Source organism: Onychostruthus taczanowskii, unplaced genomic scaffold (genome assembly GCF_017590055.1).
Source record: "Onychostruthus taczanowskii isolate IOZ18803 unplaced genomic scaffold, ASM1759005v1 scaffold22, whole genome shotgun sequence".
In the NCBI taxonomy this organism is placed as follows: domain Eukaryota; kingdom Metazoa; phylum Chordata; class Aves; order Passeriformes; family Passeridae; genus Onychostruthus; species Onychostruthus taczanowskii.
Genome location: NW_024499462.1, coordinates 10,613,477 through 10,638,529, shown reverse-complemented (window position 1 = coordinate 10,638,529; position 25,053 = coordinate 10,613,477). Strand labels below are relative to the sequence as shown.

The following is a 25,053-nucleotide window of genomic DNA, read 5'->3' as shown; positions in this document are numbered from 1 at the left end:
ACACTTCCTAATGCACATCAATAACAGGTGTGTGGCAGGGAGCCTCCTGCCTGGGCATGCTTCTGCAAGGCAGCTCCTTCTCCCTCCTGTGTTTGCTGAGCTTTCTGCTTTGCAATGATCATAAACCACGCATGTAAATGTTAACAAGCAGCAGTATCCAAACAGACCTTATTTACAGTGGTATTTTAGCAGAATGTTTCTTTTCAAGGGGAAGGAAAAGGCTTTAGTGGTTCTGTATTTTACCAACCTAAGTAAAACTTTTCTTTGATGACGCTTGTAGGTATTTGAACTGCATATGGGTGTTCTCTTCAAATTTAAAAGCAGTTAAGAATTTCTCATTTTAATTTACCAAAAATCTATGATGTAGTAGTTTCAGACAACTGAGGACAAACTCATAAAATAGCAATTATATTTTACTGAGACTTAAATATCTTTAGCAAAGAATTGCATTTAGATTTTATATAATCTGATGTAAGGATCTCCTCACTTATCTTGCATTCGTGTAGTATTGGGAATGTTATTTGCTTTACAGATTTTAGGTGCCTGATTTAGTTAGATGCAGATCATAGATTTTTAAAGAATGCGTTATTCCCTTTTTATGTTGCATTCCAAACAGACACACAAGATCAAAGAGAGGAAGGGACTCTCCTATTCTTCTATTTGATGAGAATTTAAGCGCATGAAGAGCAGTTTGTGGTCCTTCATATAAATGGAGTGCTGTTGTCATCAACTTTTTAAAAATGGATGAAAGTTCAATGCTTTTCTCAAGTTAAGAAGTAGGTGCAGAGCACTGACTGGTTTATAATGGGAGATGGAAGCGTTCTGTAGCTAGGTTGAATTTACAGACTGAGGAAAAGAGAGAGGATAACTTAAAATTCTAGGGTTTAGTGCTTGTACTTGGAGAGAAGAAAAGGTTTGACTTTGTAATACATGGATATTAGCAAGCCATCAAATGTCAGGTGCTGGACGGTCAGCTAGAAAATAAACTGAGAGCTGTGAAGTTCACTTTTGCTACATGTCACTCAAAAGCAGTGCTGCATAGTGGCTGAGGGTTACGTCCCCCTTTGTCTTACTTTTTTTCCTCCAACCTCTAAATGCCATACATCTTCTGATACATCTATCTGTGCATGTAGAACAGTGGGTAGCTATGAAAGCTGTGAAAGTGCTAGCATTGTTTTTTTGCTGTATGAAAAATAGATGAAACACACATTGCAGGCAAAAATAAAAAAAAATAAACTAGAGAGCCTAAAAAAAAATTTATGTAGAGTAATATAACTTACGTAGAAAGACCTATGAAATGAGTAAGAAGTCTTTGGCTCAGAAGTTGTTTTTGACCTTAAAACCTTTTGTACTTCCATGTAGAGCAAGGGCCTTTTCTTTATGCTATGAAATAGCCACACTTGACAGCATTAATTCTTTGTTAGTTTCAACCACAGCATTGAGAAAAATATTAAACACGAGATGAATGCATAGGGCAGAGGATCACTGCCTTACATTGTCTCTTACATTTGGACTTGTGTTTTCTGCAGCATGAATGATGACTGTTTTTATTAGGCTCAAGCTGTGCAACTAGCAGCTTGCTGATCACTTATTCTTTTAATTTCATCTACATGAGAAGAATCTTTCTGAACTATTTTGGTTTATATTGCATATATCCTCTGCTTTGCGATTGTAATGTTTCCATCATTTTAAGAAGAGCTCAGTATTTTTTTAAAGGTTGATTTGCTCATTAGAAATGGAGGGTGAGGCAACATTAAGCCTAAAATTAATGGATTTGTTTATTGCAGCTTTACCTTTGTGTTACCTGAAGCAGAGCATAGTTTTTTTGTTTGTTTTGTTTTCCTTTTGAGTCCTTTCATCCACAAAGAATGGGGATTAGCCTTTGGCTAAAATAGTGCTTTCAGGCCCTTTCAGCATTCAGTAACTGTTTACTTATCCAGGTATAAACGGGTAAAAACACAGTTAAAGCTCCCAGCTGCAAGGTCAGCTACCTTTTTAAAATTCAACCTCATGAGCTCCCCTCGGCTGAGGGCTTGCTGGTATGAGCCATTAAGAGCCTGTTGCATGTAACCTGCCCTTGTCTTACACAGAGCTGCACACGAACCGCTGGTACCGTACAACGCGCCCCCGCTCCATGCCAGGCGAGGAACAAAAGCAGCTGAACTTGTGATCAATGATCATATGATCCATTTACAGGCTGCAAGCTCACTCAAGTAGAACTAGTAAATCATTAAATATTAACTCAACACCATTCCTGCTGGGCAGAACACACAATCTGATTTCTCAAAGTTGCCAGTCATTACCAGCAGCCTTTCCTGGTTTAACAATGAGCTTTTAAAATCATAAATTAATTTTAGATGCATAAAACCCATTGCATAGCACAGGATATCATTAAAAGCTATAATGTGTGGCAAAAACTTAATCTATTGGGTTAAAATTGTCTCTAAGGATCCTAAAGCTCTGGGACCATGCACGCAATAAAACAACAGTAGCTCCTATGACTGTTGCATCAGGTCTACCTCAGGAGCAATGAAACTTGGTTCAGAACATCTTGTAAGAACATCCTTAAATGCTGGGCTAAGCAAACTAAAGTTACAAAGAAGTCCTCAGCCCTGACCAAGTGATTTATTTATGTTTTGTTTTTACCAATTATCATGCAAAGTTCATGGCCTTAAAAAAAAAAAAATGCATTTCATCCAACATCTTGAATTGGCATTTTTTCTTGTTTTTGTTTTCTTGGTTAATTTTTGTTGAAGTAGGGCTATTTCGCAAAGCAGCCACAGTACATGGAAAAAAGTAACTTTTTTGTCAGTCTTTGAATGATGTTAGTTATTTGGGGAAATGTATTTTGGAGCCATATTAACTGGTGATAAATGGGCTTTGCTGCTTTAGATGAGTATCCAGCGTTCAGAAGGAATGTGCCCCTTGTTCTGTGAAGCTGGAAAAGTCTTATTTTAAGATGAACTCACTAAACCAATTGTAAAAGTTTTTAAAACAAGCAGACTCCCTTCTATAGATGAAAATGGAGAGAAAGGGAGTATGAGCTAATGCTTTCTCATATGAGAAAGTAGGATAAGCTAATGCTACAGTATTAAAAGTAGAAAAAAATAAGTAAAGTACATTCTACTAGATGAAAACCCAGTAGATGAGTATTGGTGTCACTGAAAAGTCTTTTCTTGCTTTACCTCTGTGCTTCTTTGTGTCAGTGAATCTGAGCCAGATGAAAGAGACTGTGAAAGTAGTCATGGTGGAAGGTGATGATTGCCTTTTTATTTTAAATAGCTGAGCTGGGAAAGACTGTTTTCTATCTCCAGGTGTATTTGTGATGTTCCTGTGTTTGTGTATGTTCATAGCCGAGAGGATGACTTTGATTACAACTAAATATAATTTTAAAATGTTCAAATATATAACAGGGTTTCTTCCCCCTCAGATGAAAATGGAGGGTAGATTGTTCGTACTTTAAGTACTGTGTCTACAGCAACCATTTCTTAATTGACTGTTTCTCTGCTTTCAAGATAGATAACATAAGATAACAAATGGATTGAGAAAGCACCTTTTACCTTCCTTCACCAGCTCAGAGGAACGCTTAACAGTTTGGTTTCAGAGATATGCTTTATAAGACAAAAGAAAATAATTTTAATCTTCACAGAGCAGCCTGAAAAATAGGAGCTGGAAGAAAATAAGACTCAGAAGAATTTTACATATATAATAACATTTCAGACAGCAAAATGAGATAGATGATGGCATAGTTTTAATCAAGTTACCATCTTAACCAAACTAGAAAAGGTAATTTTTCTCTTAAACTGATGTACTTGCAGTCTTGCTTAGTACAAATGCCTAAATCTCTGTGTGTTACCATGGGAATAATTTGCTAAATGATGCAACAGTATAAGGATCATGCTAATGGGGCTAAACTTAATTCCTTTCCTGTTTCAACAGGAAATTAATGGAATGGTGCTGGCCCACAGGTGTCTACCAGCAAGGGACAGGCATATATCTTCCAGTTTTCTCAAGCAAAACACATGGAAGTGAAATTGTTGAAAAGGGGCCATCTTTTGGATGTGCCTACTGGGGAGAAATATGAAAGAGCAATGTTAGACACTTGCTATATAACTGGACACTTCTCAGTTACTCTTTGTGATGATGGCACTGCAAGAAACATTATAAATAAGATTAAACCCAGAAATTTATTTATATACATAACTATATAAATTGCTTAGTACATTTTTCTTGTCCTACTCTGCTGTACTGCCCTGCACTATTGACATGTAGTCTCCTGCCTGTGGAATCACAGGGTTTTTGACTTTAGCATTTTGGTTTGACGTTCACTGTTAGGTGAGACAGTGGAAAAGTGGAAAGTGCAGTTTTATTGCAGTAATAAAGTATTTCTGAGTAATAAAACCATATCATAGCTAAAGTGCCAGATTCAGTGGGGGGGGGGGCGGGGGGGGGAAGCATCTTTTAGCATAAAGGTACTTTAAGGAGAGAAAAGAAGTGAACTCGAGATGCAGCAGTCACATTTTAAGGAACTGAGCAGGTTTTTTTTTTTTTACATAATGCCATTGGAGCAATTCCATTGCACAGTGTAAAACTTTTGGTGCATCAGTCTGTTTCTAATAACTTAATCTAAAGTTATGAGTAATAGAAAATGAATTGTGATGTGATTAGTCAAAATATGTCATCTTGGGTTTAACTTTGATACTTCCTGCAGAAGTATCAAAGAAGAGAGAATATTAACAAAAAAGGTTATTCCGTGAGGTGGGTGCTGAGGCTGAAGTCCAGTGTTAAAACTACAGAATATGAGTAATATTTTTCTACCATTTGTTCCAGAAGTTTTAGAATAGTTGTAACTGGAAATAAATTGGTTTTTTAAATCTAAATGTCTGAAGATATTTACCATAATATTTATTTGTCATTCCACACCTGATGCTGCATAACTGGACCAGAGAAGACAGAGATATGAAAACTGGCTCTTTTCATTTCATTTAATTATGGTGTCTGAGAATTTGTGGTTATAGAACAGTTCACTCAGTGTTCTAGAAAGTAGACCTACACATTAGATTTTCTATTATAACCCCTATGTTGCACTTCTGTATTAATAGATAAAAGAAAAAATCCAACAAAAGTCAAACACAACAGCAAAAATAAACACAGAAAAACAGGACAAAGTAACTCTGTTAGAACAAGAGGCAATAGGCAGAAACTGCTGCACAGGAAGTTCTACCTAAATATGAGGAAGAACTTTTCTAATGTGCAGGTGACTGAGCAATGGAATAGTTTGCCCAGAGAGGCTGTGGAGTCTCCCTCACTGGAGATATTAAAAAACTGTCTGGATTTAATCCGGTGTCATGTGCTCTGGGATAAGCCTGCTTGGGCAGGGAGGTGGGGCCAGATGACTTTCCAACCTGACTGGTTCTGTGATTTATGTAAGTACAGTGGAATAATTTTGGATAATTTTCATTTTACACAATTATTGTGTGCACTTGAATACATGAATGAGCATGAATGCAAGCACCTCTTGAAGTTACCCACTGTATAATGCAGGCTTATACTTTCTTTCTGTGTGGTTTCAGTTCCTTAGTAGTTTTACTTTGTCTGAACTAATTCCAAGTTTTCTGCCTGTGGTAGCAGTATTGTTGATACCCAGATTTTTATATTTGGAGTATGGAAAAGGAAAATATTCTTTTCACACACTCTAGTCACTCAGTTTAGTGGTCCATACTTCTACCTGTGAATTTCAGAGTTCCTTTGATATTTTGAATATTCTGAAATGAGAGTGCCTCCAATTTCTGTGGACAATATTACAATTCACAATGTATTTGTTACATTCTGTTATTTTATGCTTTGTCTGAAAGTATCATCTTATTGACAAGATTCAGCTGCAGGTGGAAAGAATGAGAGACAGATGACAAGAGGAGGAGAAGAAATGTGTTTCTTTAGCCCATCTTCTCTTTGGACAGTGTAAGCATTTTTGATAACAACGAGGATTTCAATTATTTTTTTTAATATAATTATCAAATATGATATACATTATTTTGTTTAAGGAGCTAGAATAGTACAAATTCAACATGGCATGTGTTCAGTGAATTAAGTACCAGTGAAAAGTTTTTATGTTGATAAGGTGGACTTGCTTTCATGGAGATTAGGTTTTTGCCCAGTGCTGTGGACCATTTTTGGGAGCACTTAGATTTCAATAGACACATCTGATACTCTTTAGGGTATCACATAAGGGGAAATTTAAACATTATAACTGTACCTTTTAGTGGTACAACAGCTACTAGAACACCATGTTCAGATTTGGATAAGTCTGTGGTTCTAGAAAGTTGATGGGACACTGAAGGCAGAATGGAGGGAAAAAGACAAATGGTTTCTCAGAAGACTGGATGAAATATTATGGTGAGAAATTGCAGGCAATTCTGTCTGTCTTGGGTAGCCACGGGCGGTGTGAGGGGTTGACCACAGCATGACCATAGTAGCACCTCAAGTGAACAGCAGCACAAGGAATAAGATTGGGCGTGTCCATCTCATATGGGCAGAAGAACCAGCTGTTACAACTGAAGCTTACACACCCAGGGTAGAAAAAAAGACAACTTTAATGGCAGCACTGATTTGTTGGAACAGCTTTCCCAGAATTGTGACAGACGGTACATAGATGGCAGGTTTTTTAGCCAAGACTGGAAGTGCTCAGTGCACGTCAACTGTGTTAGTAACCATGGTAACAGCTAAACCAAGAAAAGTTCAGCAGCCCTATAAATGAGCAGTTACCCTGTCTGACAAAAAACCTTCCCCTCGTCTCTGAATTGTAATATGTCCTGAAGTTTTGCATAGTTGGGGGAACAGTTTTTTGAGCTGAGGGATAAACTTTAAGTGCTTTCTGGATTTTATGGACAGGGACAAAGAGTTAGAGCATTTCTTCAAGGGGAGCATAGAAAGCCTCTTGAAGAGACAGAACCCAATGCATTTTAGGACAGTATTCATTAAATCCATCACCTCAATGAAGAAAACCTCACTTACCAGTATTTCATGGCCAGAATGAACTCCAAAGGTCCGCACATAGAGCTTGGAAAACACATTTTGAGATAAATCAACTCTCCGGCTGTTTTTTCTCTCCTCTCATTCGAGTGAATGTATCCTTCAAGTGGATGTTAATTATGAATAAGTTCAAGAAAAGTATTTATAAAAATTAGTCAGGTTAGCTGTGTATGCAGTTCATCTCCCACTGTTTATGCATTTCTGAAACATGGACCAGAAGTCTCAGACAGCTCTGTAGGAATTGATGTAGGAAATTATTTGAGAGTTAAGAAAACCTAAAGCAAAAGTGCTGTGACAACGTTTTTTTCTATACCCCAGTTTTGTGTTTCTACAAAACTGGAGCTTTAAAAAATTGTTATAATTACATTTTCCTTAAATACTTTGATTGCTTTTTCCTTTTATCATGTCCAATATTCTCCATTGGTTTTCATTTTTTTTTGATTCACCAAAAACTATGTAAAAAATATGTCAGTAGATTGAGTGCTGCTCGTTTGTATTTTAATGCCGTTGTATATGATTTCTTTCTCTCATGCATTCATTTGTGAAGATCCTAAAATTAATTGTTCCTGTGGTTAATAATTTCCATCACAGATTGTTTCTGTTTTCTAAGAAGAAAGCTTATCTAAGTTTTACAAATTAATAAGATATTGATTAATCACATTCTTTATATCCCTAAAATTTCAGTGTCTGTATTCTGAAGCCATAAAGTAAGGCCTAAATGTTCTTTTTTCAAATTTTTGAGTGCGGCTGTTGCATTACCTTCTTGTGGCTGTCCACTGTGGAAAAAAATCTGAACATAGACACACTTATAAAATCATCAGCTTTCAAGACAATTTTACATATTGAGAGATGGTAGCTTAAAAGACAAAAGAGACTAAGTGTGTTTTTCACACATGCTGGCTCTTTTGTCTGGGACAGAAGTCATCATAGAAGCGGGAAATCTCACGTTATAAATGTATGAATAGTTCACCCTGGCAGCTCTCAGGCCATGGCAGGGATTCCAGTTCTTCTAGTTGGGATCCAGAAGTGAAAGCCTTCAGAAGACATTGTTTCTGCCTCTTGATCCCTCCCCACCCACACACCTCAAACCATCTCAAGTTTACCTTCAGTCAGGTCATCAGCTCTTCAAAGGCAGACAGAAGAGACAGAAGTTGGAACAGAGGCAAACCCAGAAATTATTTATATTTACCTTTTTTTTTTTTTCTCCTGACGAAGCTGTCGGTGAGTATTTGTGATTGGGACAACACTAACTTCATCTTTGCCTCTTCTCTGTTTCCTGTGTGCATGGTCAATTAAATATTGTATTTTATTTATCTGGAAAAAATCCTTTTAAAGGTTACCATTGTAGACCAGTGCTCCTATTCCTGTTTTATTGTCTGATGGTTTTGATACTCTGGACTCATATTATTGTGATCTGGGTTTTTTTCAGTTTGCTGCTGACTAAAAGCATTTTAAAAGCCATTGAACATTTGACAAACATGGCAAATTGCTGGTACAAACAGATTCACCAAAATTATCCCTAGAAATATTAGTATGGATGTCATGTTTGAGTTACTCATATGACATTTTATAACTGGAATTTTGTTTTAGTTTGTTTATTGGAAATTTTTTCTTTGTTTGTTTGTTTCTGTGGGGGTAGGGGAGGAGGATACCATAATTTTGTAACCTTAAGGATGTTCTGAAGGAAACAGGTTAGCTTCCACAGTAAGTAGTACCCACAGTGGCTTTAAAATTCAAATGTTTCATTAGACTACCTTTTCCACTGGCAGCTTTCCTTACATTCTGAAATCCTTCAGAAAAACCACTATAGAACATGGAGCTATCACATAAAGTTGATTTTATATTTTCCCAGTTTCAAGCTACTTAGTGCAAATAAAATTTTGTGCCAGTCAGCCCGAGATGTGTTACAGCACTGTTAAAGCCCAGCCTGTTAATTACAGATGTTTTGCACTGTGAGGATGATGCACAGATTTCTTGGAAATAGGTTTCCTTCAGCAGCATGTAGTTTTACAGTACAGTCAACAGAATGTTGTGGAATAGCAATTATGGGAATAAGGAGAATGCACAAGCTATTGGAGTGAGCGCTTTAATGCTGATACATTTTTCCTGATAAAAGCAACTCAGATAAGAGGATATGCAAGTTATTGTAGCAATTAGTTTTTCTAAGATGTCTATCTATATGAAATGTTTCATGGTAGGGAGAAAAACCACAACTTTGTAGTAGAATGCAAAGTTTATTACATTTCTAGACTACATTATCCTTGTCAGCTAGATTAAAGCATTCTCCTAGTTTCTGTCCTATATTACCCTAACAAGTGAGGAAATAATGTAGTGTTGTTACAGGGAGTAGCTTATAAATTTTGACATAAGTGTGAGAGAAATCACTTGAAATGTGAGGCAACCAAGAGGAATAATTAGGAACAGCAGAATGATCTCAGTAATATGACAATAGTTTCTAAAGCACCCCACAGGATTGAAATCATCAGGTTTGCTTGACCTATATCTTTAATAATACAGCTCATTGCCCTTGTATTGAAGCTAGAGGGAAGGACAAAGTATAAGCTTTATCATGTTTTAGGAGAAATTGCAAAAAGTTTATTTATTAACACAGCACGAAATGGCCCATTTCTATGATTACCAAACAGGAAAGCAAGTTGGGCCACAGTTCACCACACAGAACACTTTATAGTCAGGCTTGGCTGGCAAAAAATATTATGTAACACTCAAATAAGATAAATAGCTGCATTGGCAGTGGAAATAACCTTCTGTTTAATTAGAAAATAAGAGCTGTATGGGACAATAAAAATGGTTACTGCTGCCCTCAGTCACTGTTTAATAAATATGGTTGTGCTGAAGATAATGCTAAGTGTTATTTATTTGTGTAATATCATGGGCTCAGTAATTGTTCATGTTCTTGATAGTTACCCTGCATGTAGAATGAGTCCATTTCATGTTTTCTTTGTTTAATTTTTTAAAAGGAAAGCGGATTTTTTAAAGCTGTTTTTAAAAACCAAAGATATGTTAACACCTCAATGTTGCTGTTACCAAACTAGTGGTTTTCTTAGCTTACCTTCAGGAAAATTAAGCTTTGAAACTGAGTGTTTTATACTTTCCAGGCTGGATTGTCTATCTGCCTTGGATATGTTTCTACGTCTTTGAGAGGAAGCCTCATTTGAATTTTCAGCTGTCCATTTAATTGTGGCTGTGTTTTGAATAAGTAGAGTCCTAAGGTCTGGTTTTAGCATGGTTTTGCCTTCCTTTGGAGGTTTAAGCACTAAACATGCAAATCAAGTCCAGCAAGGCACAGTGTGGAAGACTGAAGATTTCAGTGAACCTTCTCCCTAAAGAGAACAGTTTTCACTAGTAAATTGAGCATCAAATTGTGCATATGTATCAAAAGTTTCCTTTCTCCGTAGACCATGTTTATTGGATATGGACATTGTTCTGGGCTTCACCTCTTCAGGAACATAAACAAATTTATCAAACGCTTGACAGAAAAGCAGGGCATGGGATGCATTTCACAATATATTTTTAACAGGCTTGGTATCCCAGCCCTATTGCTTTTGGTCACAATCTTTCCATTTCAAATCTACAGTAAGTACAGGGATTTGAAAAAGGATATCAAAGACTTTTCATGGTTTTATCCAAAGGGATAATTCACAAGATGTTTCATCAACAAGCTTGAACCCCTCCTTCCTTCCCTACTTTCCTTCCTCCCCCAAATGTGGACTGTATGTCAAGAGGCAAAACAAAACCAAACAAACCCCCTTTTCTTCACACAGTTCACTTTAAGCTTTAAAATCCTCCAAAATCCCCAATCTCCCTTTGCAGTCTGGTTCCCACTCTCCAGCTTTCCTCATCTCCCTCTGAAAGAAAAAAGCTCTTCTTTAAGGAACTGATAGGTTGTAGAGCGATGCTTAGCAACAACATTCCTGTGCCTTAAGTAGCTGCAAGCCCCTAGCTGAACCCTTTGATGTGACTGTCAGGGCAGATTTATTTTGTTTTAGCACATTGTCTACTTGTCCAGATGTATCAGGAGATAAAAAGGAGTCATGTTTACACTCTTTTTGGGAGGGGGAGGAGGGGAGGAGATGTAATTAAATCGCATTTTTGATGAATCTCTGAGAGATCGAGATGAAGAACAGAGGAATTGGCTTGAATATAGAGGGGAAACCCATTTGCCTGCCCTGACACCTGACACTGTAGGAAGATGAAGTGTAAAGCCATAGCACAATGTGTTGATTTGGTTCTGCTGAACCCTTTAAGTTCGTGTTTTTTTCATGTGTTGGTGGTTCACGAGAGTCCAGAAAGGCCCATTAGGGAGTAGCAGCTGTGCACCATAGAGTTTTCCCTGTGTATGTATATATCTGTCCAGGTTGAAAAAAAATGTGGTTTTCTCTATAATATTAGTGTTATAGATCACATATCCCAGGATCTCTGGCTGTGGTAAGTGGCTGTCAATCAAATAATTAAGGAAAAAAGAAAAAAAAACCGAAATTGAGCCTCAGTGATCCTGGATAAACAAGTGTGCAGTGTGAGGCAGACCTTGCTGAATTCTCCAGGAGAACAAATACCACAGATAAATCCATTTTTGTTTATTTGCTTTTAACTTGCACATTTAGTAACACCATTCTGAGCTCTATTAATAACCTGCGGTGTGCAGTGACAAGTCTGATTCCAACATTCAGTATGCTGTGGGTATGCCAAGTGAATAAAATGCTAGTTTTAATCTGCTGTTACAAAAGTTACTCTATTTGCATTTTAAATAGGTTACACTGCAGCACCCCCTTCTGCTGACTGAATAGAGTGACAAGAGGTTTGAGCTGCAATTCAGCTCTATTCCCACATGACAGAATGAAGATGCCTTGAAAGCATTTTTAACCTTCCAGTTTCTTAATTCTTGTGCCTGTTAGGTGGGGAGGTCAGCACAATTTAGCAATGGTCGTTAAAGTAAAGCTTATAATTTTTAGGGTCTAGCTTTCATTTTTTTGCAATATTTTCCATGCTTCCTAAAAAACTAAGGCATGCAGAAGGTATCAGAATGAATAGCAAAGCAAAATAAGTGCTCTAGCATTGCAAACAATTATGCTTGGCCTGTGAAATGTATACACGGTTCTGCATTCCTCTGGTTATCTGAATGTGCTTGAAAGTGATGATATTTACATTACTGATTTAATTTATGGGACAGTCTTGGAAGTTCCTCTCTAAAAAATCAACTTAGCTTGACGATTTTGTCTTTGCTTTTGAAGAATCTATGGGTATCAGATTGGCAAAAAGAGGTGGGAAGTTCTGAGTTACCTTATTTCAAAATAAAGGGCTAAGAAAAGTAATGAGTTACAGTATCATATGTAATGTGTGTTTGAGTTCTGCATCAGTGTTTGTATGCAGCTTATGAACTGTTGCTATGCCATAGCATAGCAGGAATCTTGGCAATGACTCCACTACTGCTATGTTTTGTAGTTGTGATGTAATTGGTTGAAACATATTGCAGGGAGTGACTGAAGGAAACTTGGAATCTAATGCATTGTCGGTGTACTTCCCTTTACGTTGACTTACCTATGCTTTTGGCACCTTCTGTTGATGCTGTAACCTCTGAAAACTCCATATTTCTCTTTCACTCCTTCAGAACTGTTGAACAATGAGTGAAATTCAATAAATGTCATGTTTGAGTGTTGGGGAGGTGGGGACTTAGAAAGAAGTTCTAGCATCTCAAAATACATTTGTGGTTCACTTCACAAGGAACTTCAAACATAGTTGTCTATGACAACTCAGAGTTCTCTAGCAACAGCTGTAGATTTTTGTGGTTTGGGGTATGACAGACTTATTTGTGGTTTGCTTTGTCCACTATTTTACAAGTGTGTGAGCCCATTGAATCCTGCATGGTATAAATGTAAAGAAGGTATGTGTGTTCTCAGGATATGGAGGTGAGGATGCTGACAGAAATATAAGGTAAAATATATAATAATTGTTTGGACTTTCCCAATCTAAGTTTAGGATTCAAGACCAGCAGATTTTTCTTTATTGTTTTATACTTCTGGGAGTCATTTGTTGAGTTCTTGATTTTCTTTAGTACCAACCTAAAGGATGAAAAAACACTAAGAAATCTATTTTAGGGATGAATATGGTTGAGGAACTTAGAATTTATTTTGTAGTGTGATTTGAAATGAATTTCTTCTTATTTTAAAACCTAACATTATGTTTTACAGTGAATAGATTGCTTGCTGGATTATATTAATGGGTATTTCTTTCATTAACTGTTGTGGGGCTAGCATGTTAAAATGCTCCTTTAGGGACAGATTGTTTCTGTGCCAACTGTAGTGAAAGATACTGAGGTACTTGAGCAGTAAGGTTTAATTTATAAAAACTGAATATTTTAGAATGTGGTACATGATTAGGGAGAGGTGGTGATAGTTACTTCCCTTCAACTTGTTAAACTGAACCTGACCTGAAGAATCTCTTGTATCCTTCTGCTTTTAAGTGTAAATAGCTGAGATGCACTTTTTAAAAAGAGAAGGCAAACACTGTGCAAGAAGTTAAATTTTTATCTAATGACCTTGAAAAAATATTAAAAAATGCTAAAATTCTTGGCTTGTGAGCGATATAAGTTGAAAAATAATGGTCTTGGAAGTCAAAAAGCCTAGTGGGTGTTTCTGTATGCTATATGTTACAGTAGAACAAATCAATTCAGGCTCCTTAGATGCAGTCATTGCCTTGTGATTATATTTGTGTAAAGTCTTGGAGCCTTTGATCAAAGAAAGGCATTTGTGACTAGGTCTAATCCAAGCTCTTTAAGGTGTTTAACTTGCACGGGGGGGAAGAGGTTGATAACAGCTGGGATTTAAATTTAGTTTTGCTGAACTTTTGTTTTGAAAGGATTTCTATTATACACTGCTTCCTTTTCCATACAGAAGATGGATCATTGAGTAAACCTAAAAGGGAAAGAGGATATGGGAGGAAATGGGTGGGGACTTGGAATTAATCTTCTGAAGAAAAATGTTTGATCAGCGGGTAGGAGAGTATGAAATCCTCTGATGTTGACAGCAGGCAACTTTCTGACTGGTGTGTGATTGACAACTTTGATGCTGCAGTGGGGAGCGAGTGTCCAGCCGTGCTCAGGCATCCTCTGACTGTGGGTGGTAGTGTTAATAATGTGGCAACTGGAAAGATTAATTGTGGACAAGCAGCAGGATTACGAGGAGGGCTTCACAGGTCTAAAAGGAACAGTGGTAGGAAGGCCTCTGATCTGTCAGCCTAAAAGGAAATTAGTTAGGGCAGGCTGGAGCAGGCTTAAAAAGGGAGAAGGGGGGGGGAGGGTAAGATGGGGTAATGGAAGAAGGGAAGCATTTAGGATATTAAGGCAAAATGAAGAGGATATTGAAAAAGGTCATAAAGGGATGGGACCAATGTTCTTGAAAGACCTTAATACACTTCATTCTCTTACAGTACAGGCAGAGTTCAGCTTGTTTTGCAGAGAACTGCAAAGTGACTTTTGTAGTGGTTAGAGCTGCCCCATTAGGTAACACCTCTTGCTTGTTTCCAAACGAGCATGAGAATAAACTCAAATTAAGGATTTTCAAGGATACGTGAGTGAAAAATACATAGCAGAGAGTTTACTTAAGCTGTTTATGCAAGTTACTAACTTCTGTGTGTTTTACTTCCCACCCTTTTTGGTAGAAGTAGGGATTTTGCCAATAAATTCTGTGTTACCATTAAAGAGGCCATTCATCATGCTTACTAATGTTATTAATCAAGATACACCACAGTACTCTTAAAATGAGATCATTTTGATAAATCATGTATGACATGAAAAGACTTTATTCCTTTTAAGTGCAATTTAGACTGTAATTTTTTTTCTCATTTATGATTCATGGGAGAAACATGGATAAAATACCCTTGCACATTTACACCTTATCTTCACTAATAATTCAAAACTGCTCTTAGATGAAAATTCAAGGGCTGATTCACCAAAGCTGAATGCCAGCTCATTATTTTCTGGCATTCAGTAGTCCAAAAATAATGTCCATACATTAGGTGCGTTTCACAATAGTTGAATTTGGCTGCACACCAGACATATCGATTGCACTCAATTAAGCCTAAATGCATAAGAATTATCTGATGTTCATTTGCATTTTTGATCCCTGCTTTCAACCTTGCAATTTAACATTAAGTGAAAAACCAAAATGTAAAGTAAATTCAAGTGAGGAGTGATAATCTCTCTTACAAGAGAATAAGGGAATGCTTTGGATTTGAAATACTTTGAATCTTAAGTGCCACTCTTTCTGTTAAACGTGAAAAATTCTCTTTCCTTTCTTGCTAAAAGGTTATTGAAGTTAGAAGGCCAACCAAAATATGAGACCACTGTTCTCCTTGTTATCCTAATACTACAATAATTTGGCTACTGTATTAGTACCATAACATCCGAAAATAAGCTGCTAAAATATCTGGAAGGAATATTTGCTAAGGTCAAAGTCATACTCTTGATTATAGCTGAAACACTTGTATTATTGATTAGATTTAAAAGTGTCAGAAGTGGGGTTTTTGTTTACTTATATGCTTAGAAATACAAAAATGAAATGTCCAGTCAAGAGAGATTATTTGGATAGCAGAGTCATTTAAATATTACCTTCTCAAAACATGATTCAAAGAGGATTGGCTTGTCTGAGTTCCCCCTTTACTTCCTTCAATGGCTAAAATATTTGAAGGAACTTGTGTGGTTGCCAAAAATTGTGCAGCTTTTTTTCTTTTTAATCATTGGTCTCTGCAAATTTGTTTTGATGCAGCAGATGTACAGTATGTCCTGATACAACACATGATGTTCCCTTACTAGTACCATCCAAGTATTGCATTTTTTATTCCTTGAAAAGTGGAATGCAGGGATTAAACAAATTAGCTTTTGTTTTTGTTATGGTGTAGTCTAATTAGATTCCTCCACTCTTGAGAGCTAGTTGTTGGTGTGTGGCTGACAATTTTCTTCTAAACGGGTTATTTTTTTTCCGTTCATTAAAGTGACTCTAATTTATGCTGGAGTTTTGCAAAGACTGGGAAAGTTGGATAACTTCAAGGTTTGCAAAACTACAAGCTTCTTCTGTAATAATACCATTAGAATTTCTTTACTGAGTTTTGTGAGCTGTTCCTATAAAACTGAGGCTACCAACCAGTTTAAACAGCTTTGCTCAAAGCTATTTGTATGTATAGTTACTTTCCACTGCAAGAAGAACTTCTGATGCATGTATCACCAATACTTGAAGACATAACTGTCCCATGTCAATGCTATTACTGTCACAATATTCCTGTGAACATTAAGAGTAATGCAATCTATACAAATCTCTTTGGAAAATAGCTTAGGGCCAAATGTCAGTATGTGGTAGAGAAAAGAAATAGTTGTCTTTCTGCTGGTGCACAGGCTTACTCAGAAATGTGATTTGGAACTTGAGCCAGTGTTTGTGCAAAACAATCCTAACCCTGGATGATATTCCATAGAATTAAAGTTGCTCTAACTGAATGCTTAGCTCAAAGGTAATGAAAACTGTTCTATATTTGTCAGGGAATTATATACTGTACATTAAGTAACAGAAAAACACCAGTAAACAAACTCTTCTCTTCTTGCGTTTCCTAAAATTGGAAATAAAGCTAAATTGCCCCTTCACTCCAATATCCTTTTTAGAAGCTCTTGAATTTTGCTCACTCAGTGGTATATTGCTGAAATGGCAAAGTCTCTTCCAGTAATTTTAGGAAAAGCTATCATCAAGCTGTCAACAGTCTAAATTGAGATTAAAAGTACCAAAGAGAAACCTTCACTATTACCAGAGTCCCAAATAAGTACACTTGAATAGGCAGATACTATCTAGAGTGTACAGTATGAGATCATGTATTCTTCCAGTTTTTTGAGTGATTTACAGGGATGAAGCATGATGTTAAATAGTGACATTTTTCTCCTTTTCTCACCCAGAAGTATTCAACCCAAAGGAAACGTGTAGTTGCGAACAGATTCCTGCTCTTGGAATTAGTTTCAAATATCACATAGCTGAGTCTAAGGGGTTCTATCTCTCCCTCTTACATAATATGTGCCCTTGGCTCATACTGGTCACCAGAGAGATTTCCAATAATTCATAGTCCAGAGTGGACTGAGCTGCAAGTTTGCAGTTCACGAAAATCAAGGTATCATTCATTCTGGCTGAAGGTGAGACTTATGTCTGTAGCAATATGTCTCTGAACAGGAGGTTTCCTGAAAAGTGTTTATTATCACTGCTGAGTCAGCAGAGGCAGGATATTCTCTATTTTTCTTCATATCTTATAAGTAGCATCCTTGCTCTTCAGGCAAACTTGCCTCTGTTAAGTTCTATTAAAATGTTTATTTTGCTGCATGATGCATCTTCATGTTGTGACCTGATTTTTCCTAGGGACAAAAATGGGATTGTAACTATGGTCTGACACAGAAATTCATGGCTGGTCTCCAACAGCAAAATCTTAGTATGCTAATCTAGTCAGTCACCTCTTAACATTTTATGTGCTATCATTTAGGAGTCCAACAGCTACAACAAGGAAGATTTCTAAGTTACAGCCTTTAACGAACTATTATCATTATAAACTTTCATTGTTATGGATTTGTGATTATTGTTCTTGGGTTTGGTCTGGTAATTAAAATTTGAATTAGTATTTACACTTTTTCTTCCCCAAAACACTGTAACTCTATTTTGTACTTTTATATTAACCAGACATTGGAGACCTGTGGGTTCACAGTTTTTGAGGATATGTTCAATTATAAAGTCAGTAAGACTGAGGTGAATTCCTTTGATTGACTTTTGCAGCTTAGAAGTCAATATATCATTAGGGAACAAACTGCACAGAAGATAGCAATTATTTTCTCAAGACTCCCTTTAGTGAATTGTCATGAGATTCAAGAAATAGTTTAGCTTTTGTATTTTTCTCTTTATTTGCCTTATTTTTTCTGTTAGAAATTATCATATAACTTTCAGTGAATGCTGTCCTTTGTGTCTTCTATGTAAACATATCATCTTTTTATGTCTGTTGAAAGGGGTAGGTTGTAAATACTCCAGAGCAAACTCTGTATCTGAAACTGAACATGTCACTACTGTGTCACCAACCGAAGTTAAAGTGAACTTTAAAAACTGACAGTGATTCATATTCACCAACACAATTCTTTATTTTCATGTCTTCTTCTAACTGCTGTTCTGTAACTAAAAAGCAAGATGGTAAATGTGGTTTGTTTTAAACCTTTATTTTATATTTATATGTAAAATAAATATCTATATATATAAAATAAATAAATATATATATATATATATATATTTCCTTCAGCTGAAACATGAAATGGAATGAAGGTTAGTTTATTGTAAACCATAGTTCTTCAGTCTAATCTTTTAAAATTAGAATCATAGGGTCTTGAGACTTATTAAAGAGAAAGATTTGGGCTACCTCTCCCTTAACACTTTACTTTTAAGGGTTCTGAGCAAGTCCTCTTGGGTACTTATTTCTTTTATTAGACTTCTGCTGTAAGTTTTGAGTGTTTATTGTTAACAATTCTATATACTTGTACACTTTTTTGCATTATAGGCACTATAACTTTTAATAGATCCCTTCATTTAGCTCACAGGGAAGTGGAATGAGAAAATAATTTGGGATCTTTTTCTTTTGATTTGAAAATTACAGTATCTTAACTTCCTGTTTTCTATCTCCTTTCATTTATGTGGACTCACTCATAACTTCCTTTTGGTAAATATTAATGTGTTTCAGCAAGAGGAAAATTTTGACATTGCCTAAAAATTTCCTGAGAAAGATAGTAATTTTTTTTAAGCTGTCAGCTGTATGAAAATATTTGTTTAGTAATGATGCATAATGCCATTGTGTAAACTCTTGTGAGCACGGCAACCTTGAGGAGCGGCAAGGAGCCTTAACAAAAACAAATTAATCCTTCATGGCTGTTGGCTCCGTGCACCTGCAGCTGCAGCACCGATCCTGCAGGTGCATCAGCTCTGCCTGCTCGCTGCCCTCCACCCAGAGCACTGACACTGTTTGTTTTGTCACACAGGCCTCCAGTGCTGCTGCCCCTGCCTCTCCAGAGATGCACTACACACCTCTGCCTTCTGGATCCAGAGACCTCACCAACCACAGAGGTGCGAGCTCCGCGTTATTGCCATGAGCTGGGCAGGGCGGTCAGCTTTGCTCTAAGGCTGCTCTGTGTTGGTTACTGCTGCGTTTCCCTTTGCAGAGATCACCATGCCTTTCAAGCACTATATGACAAAACCATAGCTGTCAGGACTACAGATTTTAACTCATATTAAATAGGATTTACAGGTAGTCTACCGGGAAAGCAAATAAATCTATGGATAATAACGCTCAGTGATTTTTGTGTGTGTGAGAGAGAGAAAAATGTAAAGAGATTAGAGTATTTAAACATTGCTAAGTAGATGGTTACATGCAGCATTGGTAATTTTGAGAGAATTTGTAAACTTTCTAATATTTTTTAAGTGAGAGCTTTTTGGCAGTTTAGAAATTTAGGACTATAATTTTGAAATGTTAACACATTTTCATTGCAATAAGAAGGGATTCTTCTCTGTTTTTCAACATTAAAAGTGGATCAGTTTTCAATTTCCTTTTTCATCAATCCGTAGAACTTAAAAAAGCACCTTGGGCAAGTTCACAAATTCCTTCTGCATACCCATGAATCAAAAAATTCAAGGAACAGGTGAAAAACTGAAGCAGTTGGGAAGGGTGCATTCCAAGCTTTTACCCTTTTTTCAAAAAGGAGAAATTTGTAAAGCTTGCAGCACTTTTTTATCTTAAAACCAGAGCAACAATCCTCTTATTTATTTCCCACATTACCCATTGATTCTCCATTGATCATGTAAACCATTTGTCTATAGGCAGTTTTTTCTTAAGGATAGCAGGATCAAAGTCAGCCTTATATTTATGAATTGATGGTAGCTTAATTTTACTGTGTGTTCAAATTCTGCAGCACTACAGAGGATGGAAGCAGCTTTAGTAGCATTCCATGTTACTTGATACCTTCTGAAAGAATCAGGCAGGTAATGTACCTGAAGAAGGGTCTGTGATCCAGGTGTGAAGGATGAGGAAAGCAGGTGATTAGAACTTTATTTGTTGCAGCCTGTATCACTTTTGTGCTAGAGCTGAAGAAGCTACATCCTGGCCTTGGTGTCGATTGCTGTTGAGCAATCAGATGTCCTAGAAGATTGCTGTGGTGGAAATCAGATGTCCTAGAAGTGCTGTGGGTGCATTGTATTCTGGCACTGAGCTCACATAGAAACTGATACTTTTTTAAGAGAAAGGACCAACCAAAATCCTGAATTGTAGCACACACCTGGACTTCAGAGATTAAAAAACAACCTCTCCCCCCACAAAAAACATGCAACCCAGCGCCCTTCCTCTCCACTGTCCCTCCTCCCCCTGCCATTCCCAAGATAAGATAAGCTTTGATTTTCAGATAAATATGTTGCCTTTTAGGTTGGATTTCTGGTGTTGGCTTAAATGGCTAGAATCTACTAACACAATAAATAGAATGACAGAATCTTGAAAAATACCTAAGTTCTCTAGAAATACTTTCAAAGTACCCTTAAAAGCCAGGTATTTTCAGATTTTTTTTTTTATTTAGGTAATAGTGTATTGGAAGTGTGGCTTCATGGCTGATTTTGTTATCTAACTTGACAAAAGAAATGCCTGTAGTGTTGGATCAAAATCTGTGTGCCTGCATTATTGATTGACTCCTCTTGCAACACAGCAGCAGTGTGGCTGCAGTAGGTGTTGCAGACACATCCAGCAGGTGTTTGTTCAGAGTGGGATCTTGCCAGGCTCTAAGTACATACTGTCCTAACCAGGGTTTCAGAAAGCCTGCCCCCTTGCCATGAAAGAAGAAAATTATATTCCCCAAATCACCAACTTTCTACCCTTAGCAGTTCTCATAATTTTTATTACTTCTGTCTTTACTCTTCCCAGAAATATTCTGCTCTGCATGCTAAATATGCTGCAAATTTCCTTGTGATTAAGCACAGTTATAAATAAAGAGAAGGGAGAAGAGCATGTCATCCAAAGAAAGGGTAAAATTGGTTCTTAGAGAGACATTGTTAATATGATTGGATTAGTGTGTGTATGTATAAATCTGTATGTGTGTACATATACATGCATATTCACAAGGAAATAATTAAGGACACTTTCCAAAATTCCAGGTCTTGGAAGAGCCGATTCCAAGCTTAGAACAACCTGCTGGCAAGGCCCATTAACTCAATCATCTTCTTTTATGTAAAGAAAAGTTCCAAAGTTCCCAAGCCCATAAAAGATTAATTGCAGTCAATAGAAAAATCTCCAAGGAAAGAATGAAATACTTAAGCTTGCTATTTTAGGTTCTGAATATCTTCAATTTTTTTCTTCACGGAATGCTTTCAGTGTTGTAAAGTGGAATTGAATCAGCTGTTGCATATGTAAATATTGGTGGTTTTCAATGCATACTGGAATGAAGAATGCTGTAAGTTTGTGAGTGTAATTTGTCCCTGGAAAAACTTGTTTACCAGAATCATGAAGTCTGGCAAATGGTTTGGTACAGCTGTAAATTGATTTTTAGGGGGCTGGGAGGGGGGAACAGGAGCAAGCTGGATGTATTTGTTTGGTACAGTTTCACTTGGACATTTGTCACTCTATTTAGCTATGATTTTTTACAGGGAGAACAAAAACATATAATTATATGTGGGTTGCACCATGTGTCTTACAGCTTTTATGTTCATGCATGCAGTATATAATTTCCAGTCAGGATCTGGTCTTTTAGGCTCCATATTTTGTATAGACAATTTCAGGAATGGTGAGAATCTCACTCTCCCTTTCAAAGCCCAGAGAAACTGCATATGACAGTGTGATGTCAGCATGGAATGATCACTGCAAATTTATTGAGTGTTATGATGCTTGAGTGTATAAGTACATGAAGAGAAATAAATACTGCATCACGTTTTTAAGCTTTAGAATTTTTTCCCCATCTTGGGAAAGTTGTTTTCCCCTGTATTGCAGTGTTGCTTAGACCCACTTTTCTAAGTTGAACCTTACCTCAGTCCCACTGTTCATATTTTTCAGTGAAAAATCTAAAGGCCTTCTATTTTGATTTTGGGCATTTGACAGCAATATAACTGGATTTTTTATGTGATCTATTTGCTCTCCTGTTAGACAACGCTTCCAAAGTGGTAATTTTATAACTGGCTGTATTTTTGTTTTGATTTCAAAACAAAGATCTCCAACTTCTAAGGGTCTTTCCTTGGTCTTTGTTAAAGCAGGATTTTGTATTTTACTTTATATGGATTTAGAACCCAATGCTTTACTTTGGTGAAGTTTGTGCAGTTCTCTCACCTGGTTAAAAGAAGTCAGTTCAAAGATACGCCTCCTGCCATAAAAGTGCTTCTTTTCTTTCTATGTTCTATACATTGCTTGTATTGTTCTAGCTTTCAGATATTTTGGTGAAATCAAATATATATGCCCCACATTCCTGTCTGCTTTTTTCAGATCTAGCTTTAAGGTAAAAAAAGGTCAAACAAAGCAGTTACTTATTGTAGTTTTAAACACAAATGGCCATGCGCCACAAAACTGATGAAATGTAGTGATTTTTAGAAGAAATTGGCCCAAAAAATTTTGGACTTGGGTATTTTTTTTCTAGTGATTTGTATATATGTACCCTTCTGTTCCTTGATAATTTATCAACTGGGAACATATCTTAAAATAGAAACTTACATTCTTAACATAGTTGACATTTATGAAAAGAAATTCAAATCAAAATAATGTATTTGTGAGGATAATTTGTCTGATATGTGGAAAAAGGCCCCTCACTCTTCACCCCACTCAAGTTGTATGTTTGCTTTTTTATAATGGCATCCTTGCTTTATGTGTAAGCATTCAAACTCAAATTGCCTTCTAAAAAGAACAGTGCTTTCCAGTTGATGAGGAAAATAGCGTTTTATCATTGTATCTCTTCAGAAGCAATATCACTAAATCATGGCTATCATGAAAATCTGTTTTTCCCATACAAAAACGTGTGCTGGATGCCTTTTGTATAAGCAGTTATTTTATAACATTGTCTGTTACCTGATTTACTTGGAAACATATTAATTTGCCAAAGCCATTTGGTTTCCAGTAACAATTTACAGGTGACTCCTCCTTTTCTGTGCTCTTGTTTCTGGGAAAAACCAGTGGTAAGCCTACCCCGTAGCTTACTGGTAAAAGGAAGAAGAAGCAGTTTCTATTAAAAACTAACCCAGTATTTGTGTAAGTAGTTTTTAGAACCTTACATTGGATTTAGGCCAAGGTTTAATAGTTCCAATCTATTATGGCTTGTAAGAACTTTCTGAGCAAATCCACTGTCCTGTTTTGGTGTCTATACAGTTAATTATCCAAGCATTCTGGTATGTGCAGTTATTACATTGTCTTATGTTTGAATGATGAATGCCCAAATGAAAAATTGGTATTTATTCTACCAATATGTTTCAATCAGCTGACAGATGTGTTTTCTTATTTTATGATCTGATCTTGAAAGTCATCAACTTTCATTCAAATCCAAGAACAGAATATTTTGAAGCTTCTTATTAACCTTCTAAAGGTAATTTATAGAGCCTTTTTGAACAAAGGAAGTGAGAGGTTCCTTTTGCACTCAGTTTCTCTTAGTCTAACAGAGTTGTGTTGAAGGTTTCTTTTGGAATTATAATTTTTCCAAGCTTTCCCGTTCTTCAGCAAACAATCATAATCATAGAGAGACACCTGATCTTGCTATGTTTCCTTTCTCTGTGACTGTTATACAGTGCTATTGTACCCAGAGTATTTGGTATAGTAAATTTTCACTAATGACTTGTGTGCTCATACAAAATTCCTCCCAGCTGATTGTTGGGGCGTGCCATGCAGAAAACCAGCTAGTAGCTTTGTAGGAGTTTAGGTAAGTACTGACCAAGATAAAAGTGGACTACAGAATGCACAACAAGGGTTTAGCCATCCAGCTGGGCAGAAGTTCACAATCCAGTATATGTTAAGAGATGTCTACTATTTTTAAAATTTGGTGTTGAAGGATGTCCAGTACTTTCAAAATTTGGTGTTGAAGGAAAAAAGTAGCAATTTTGGATAGCCAGAGGGAGTAGTATAATTAAAGTGATTATTCTCCAAGGATTTATCTGTTCTGTCTCAATTTGCTCAGCTTGATCATACTTTATAAATATTCCTAGGTTCATATGGAACTAATAATGTCTATCAATCCTTCCAGAATTTGGTTGAGAGTTTTAATATATCACTTTAAAATATTTGAAGTAAAATTGACATGCACCTCTAAATAATAAATGTTAATGTACAAAGTTCTTCTTTTACACATGCATTGTGAAAAGCCATGCTGTCTTTAAATCACAGACATAAAAAGAAAAGGAAATTGGTTTGCCTAAAACTTACTTCCAGAAAGATAAATATCCTGTTTATATTGTCATTGTGGTCCTCTCTGTTGTTGTTATTGACACACTTGTTAGGTACTCATTCTGTTTTCAAGCCAGAGGCTTATTTAGAGTTTGAAATTGATTGCTGGGGAAGTTGCAAAGCAATTTATGTAGCAACTTATCATAATTAGTTAGTTTTCTTAGTGTGAACTGCACTTTATGCTTGTCAATTGATTTTTCTGTGTAAAAGCATAAGGCATTGTATTCTGTTGAAAAACCCCAAACCCCAAAAAACCTATGGTTACTACTTTATCATTCAGCTAACAAAATGTATCCATATATGTATATAAGATATATTTGCTTTGACTTGTTTAATAACTAAGGTTAGGATAAATAAGAAAATTGCAAGCAGATGCACTATGTGAAAGTTCTGTATCAGGCAAAGATGCTGTGAATAGTGAGATATTTTCTTTATTGTTTTACACAAAGTGTCCTTTGAAAATACCATCATTTTTAACCTGCATTATGTTGTGGTGTGTCCTAGACTGAAGACATTTTAGGCCAGGATCTTCTCATCATGAGCTGAATAACCTTAAACAAACAAAAA

General features: G+C 36.4%; 1 protein-coding gene across 1 annotated transcript in view; it reads left to right on the top strand.

The window, feature by feature from the left end:
• The window catches only part of LRMDA (leucine rich melanocyte differentiation associated), a 605,242-nt gene that overhangs the window by 490,595 nt on the left and 89,594 nt on the right, over window positions 1–25,053 (top strand). Inside the window, exon 6 of the mRNA XM_041404949.1 lies at window positions 19,082–19,166. Coding sequence (XP_041260883.1) covers window positions 19,082–19,166 — 85 coding nt within the window. The remainder of the gene's footprint in view (window positions 1–19,081; window positions 19,167–25,053) is intronic.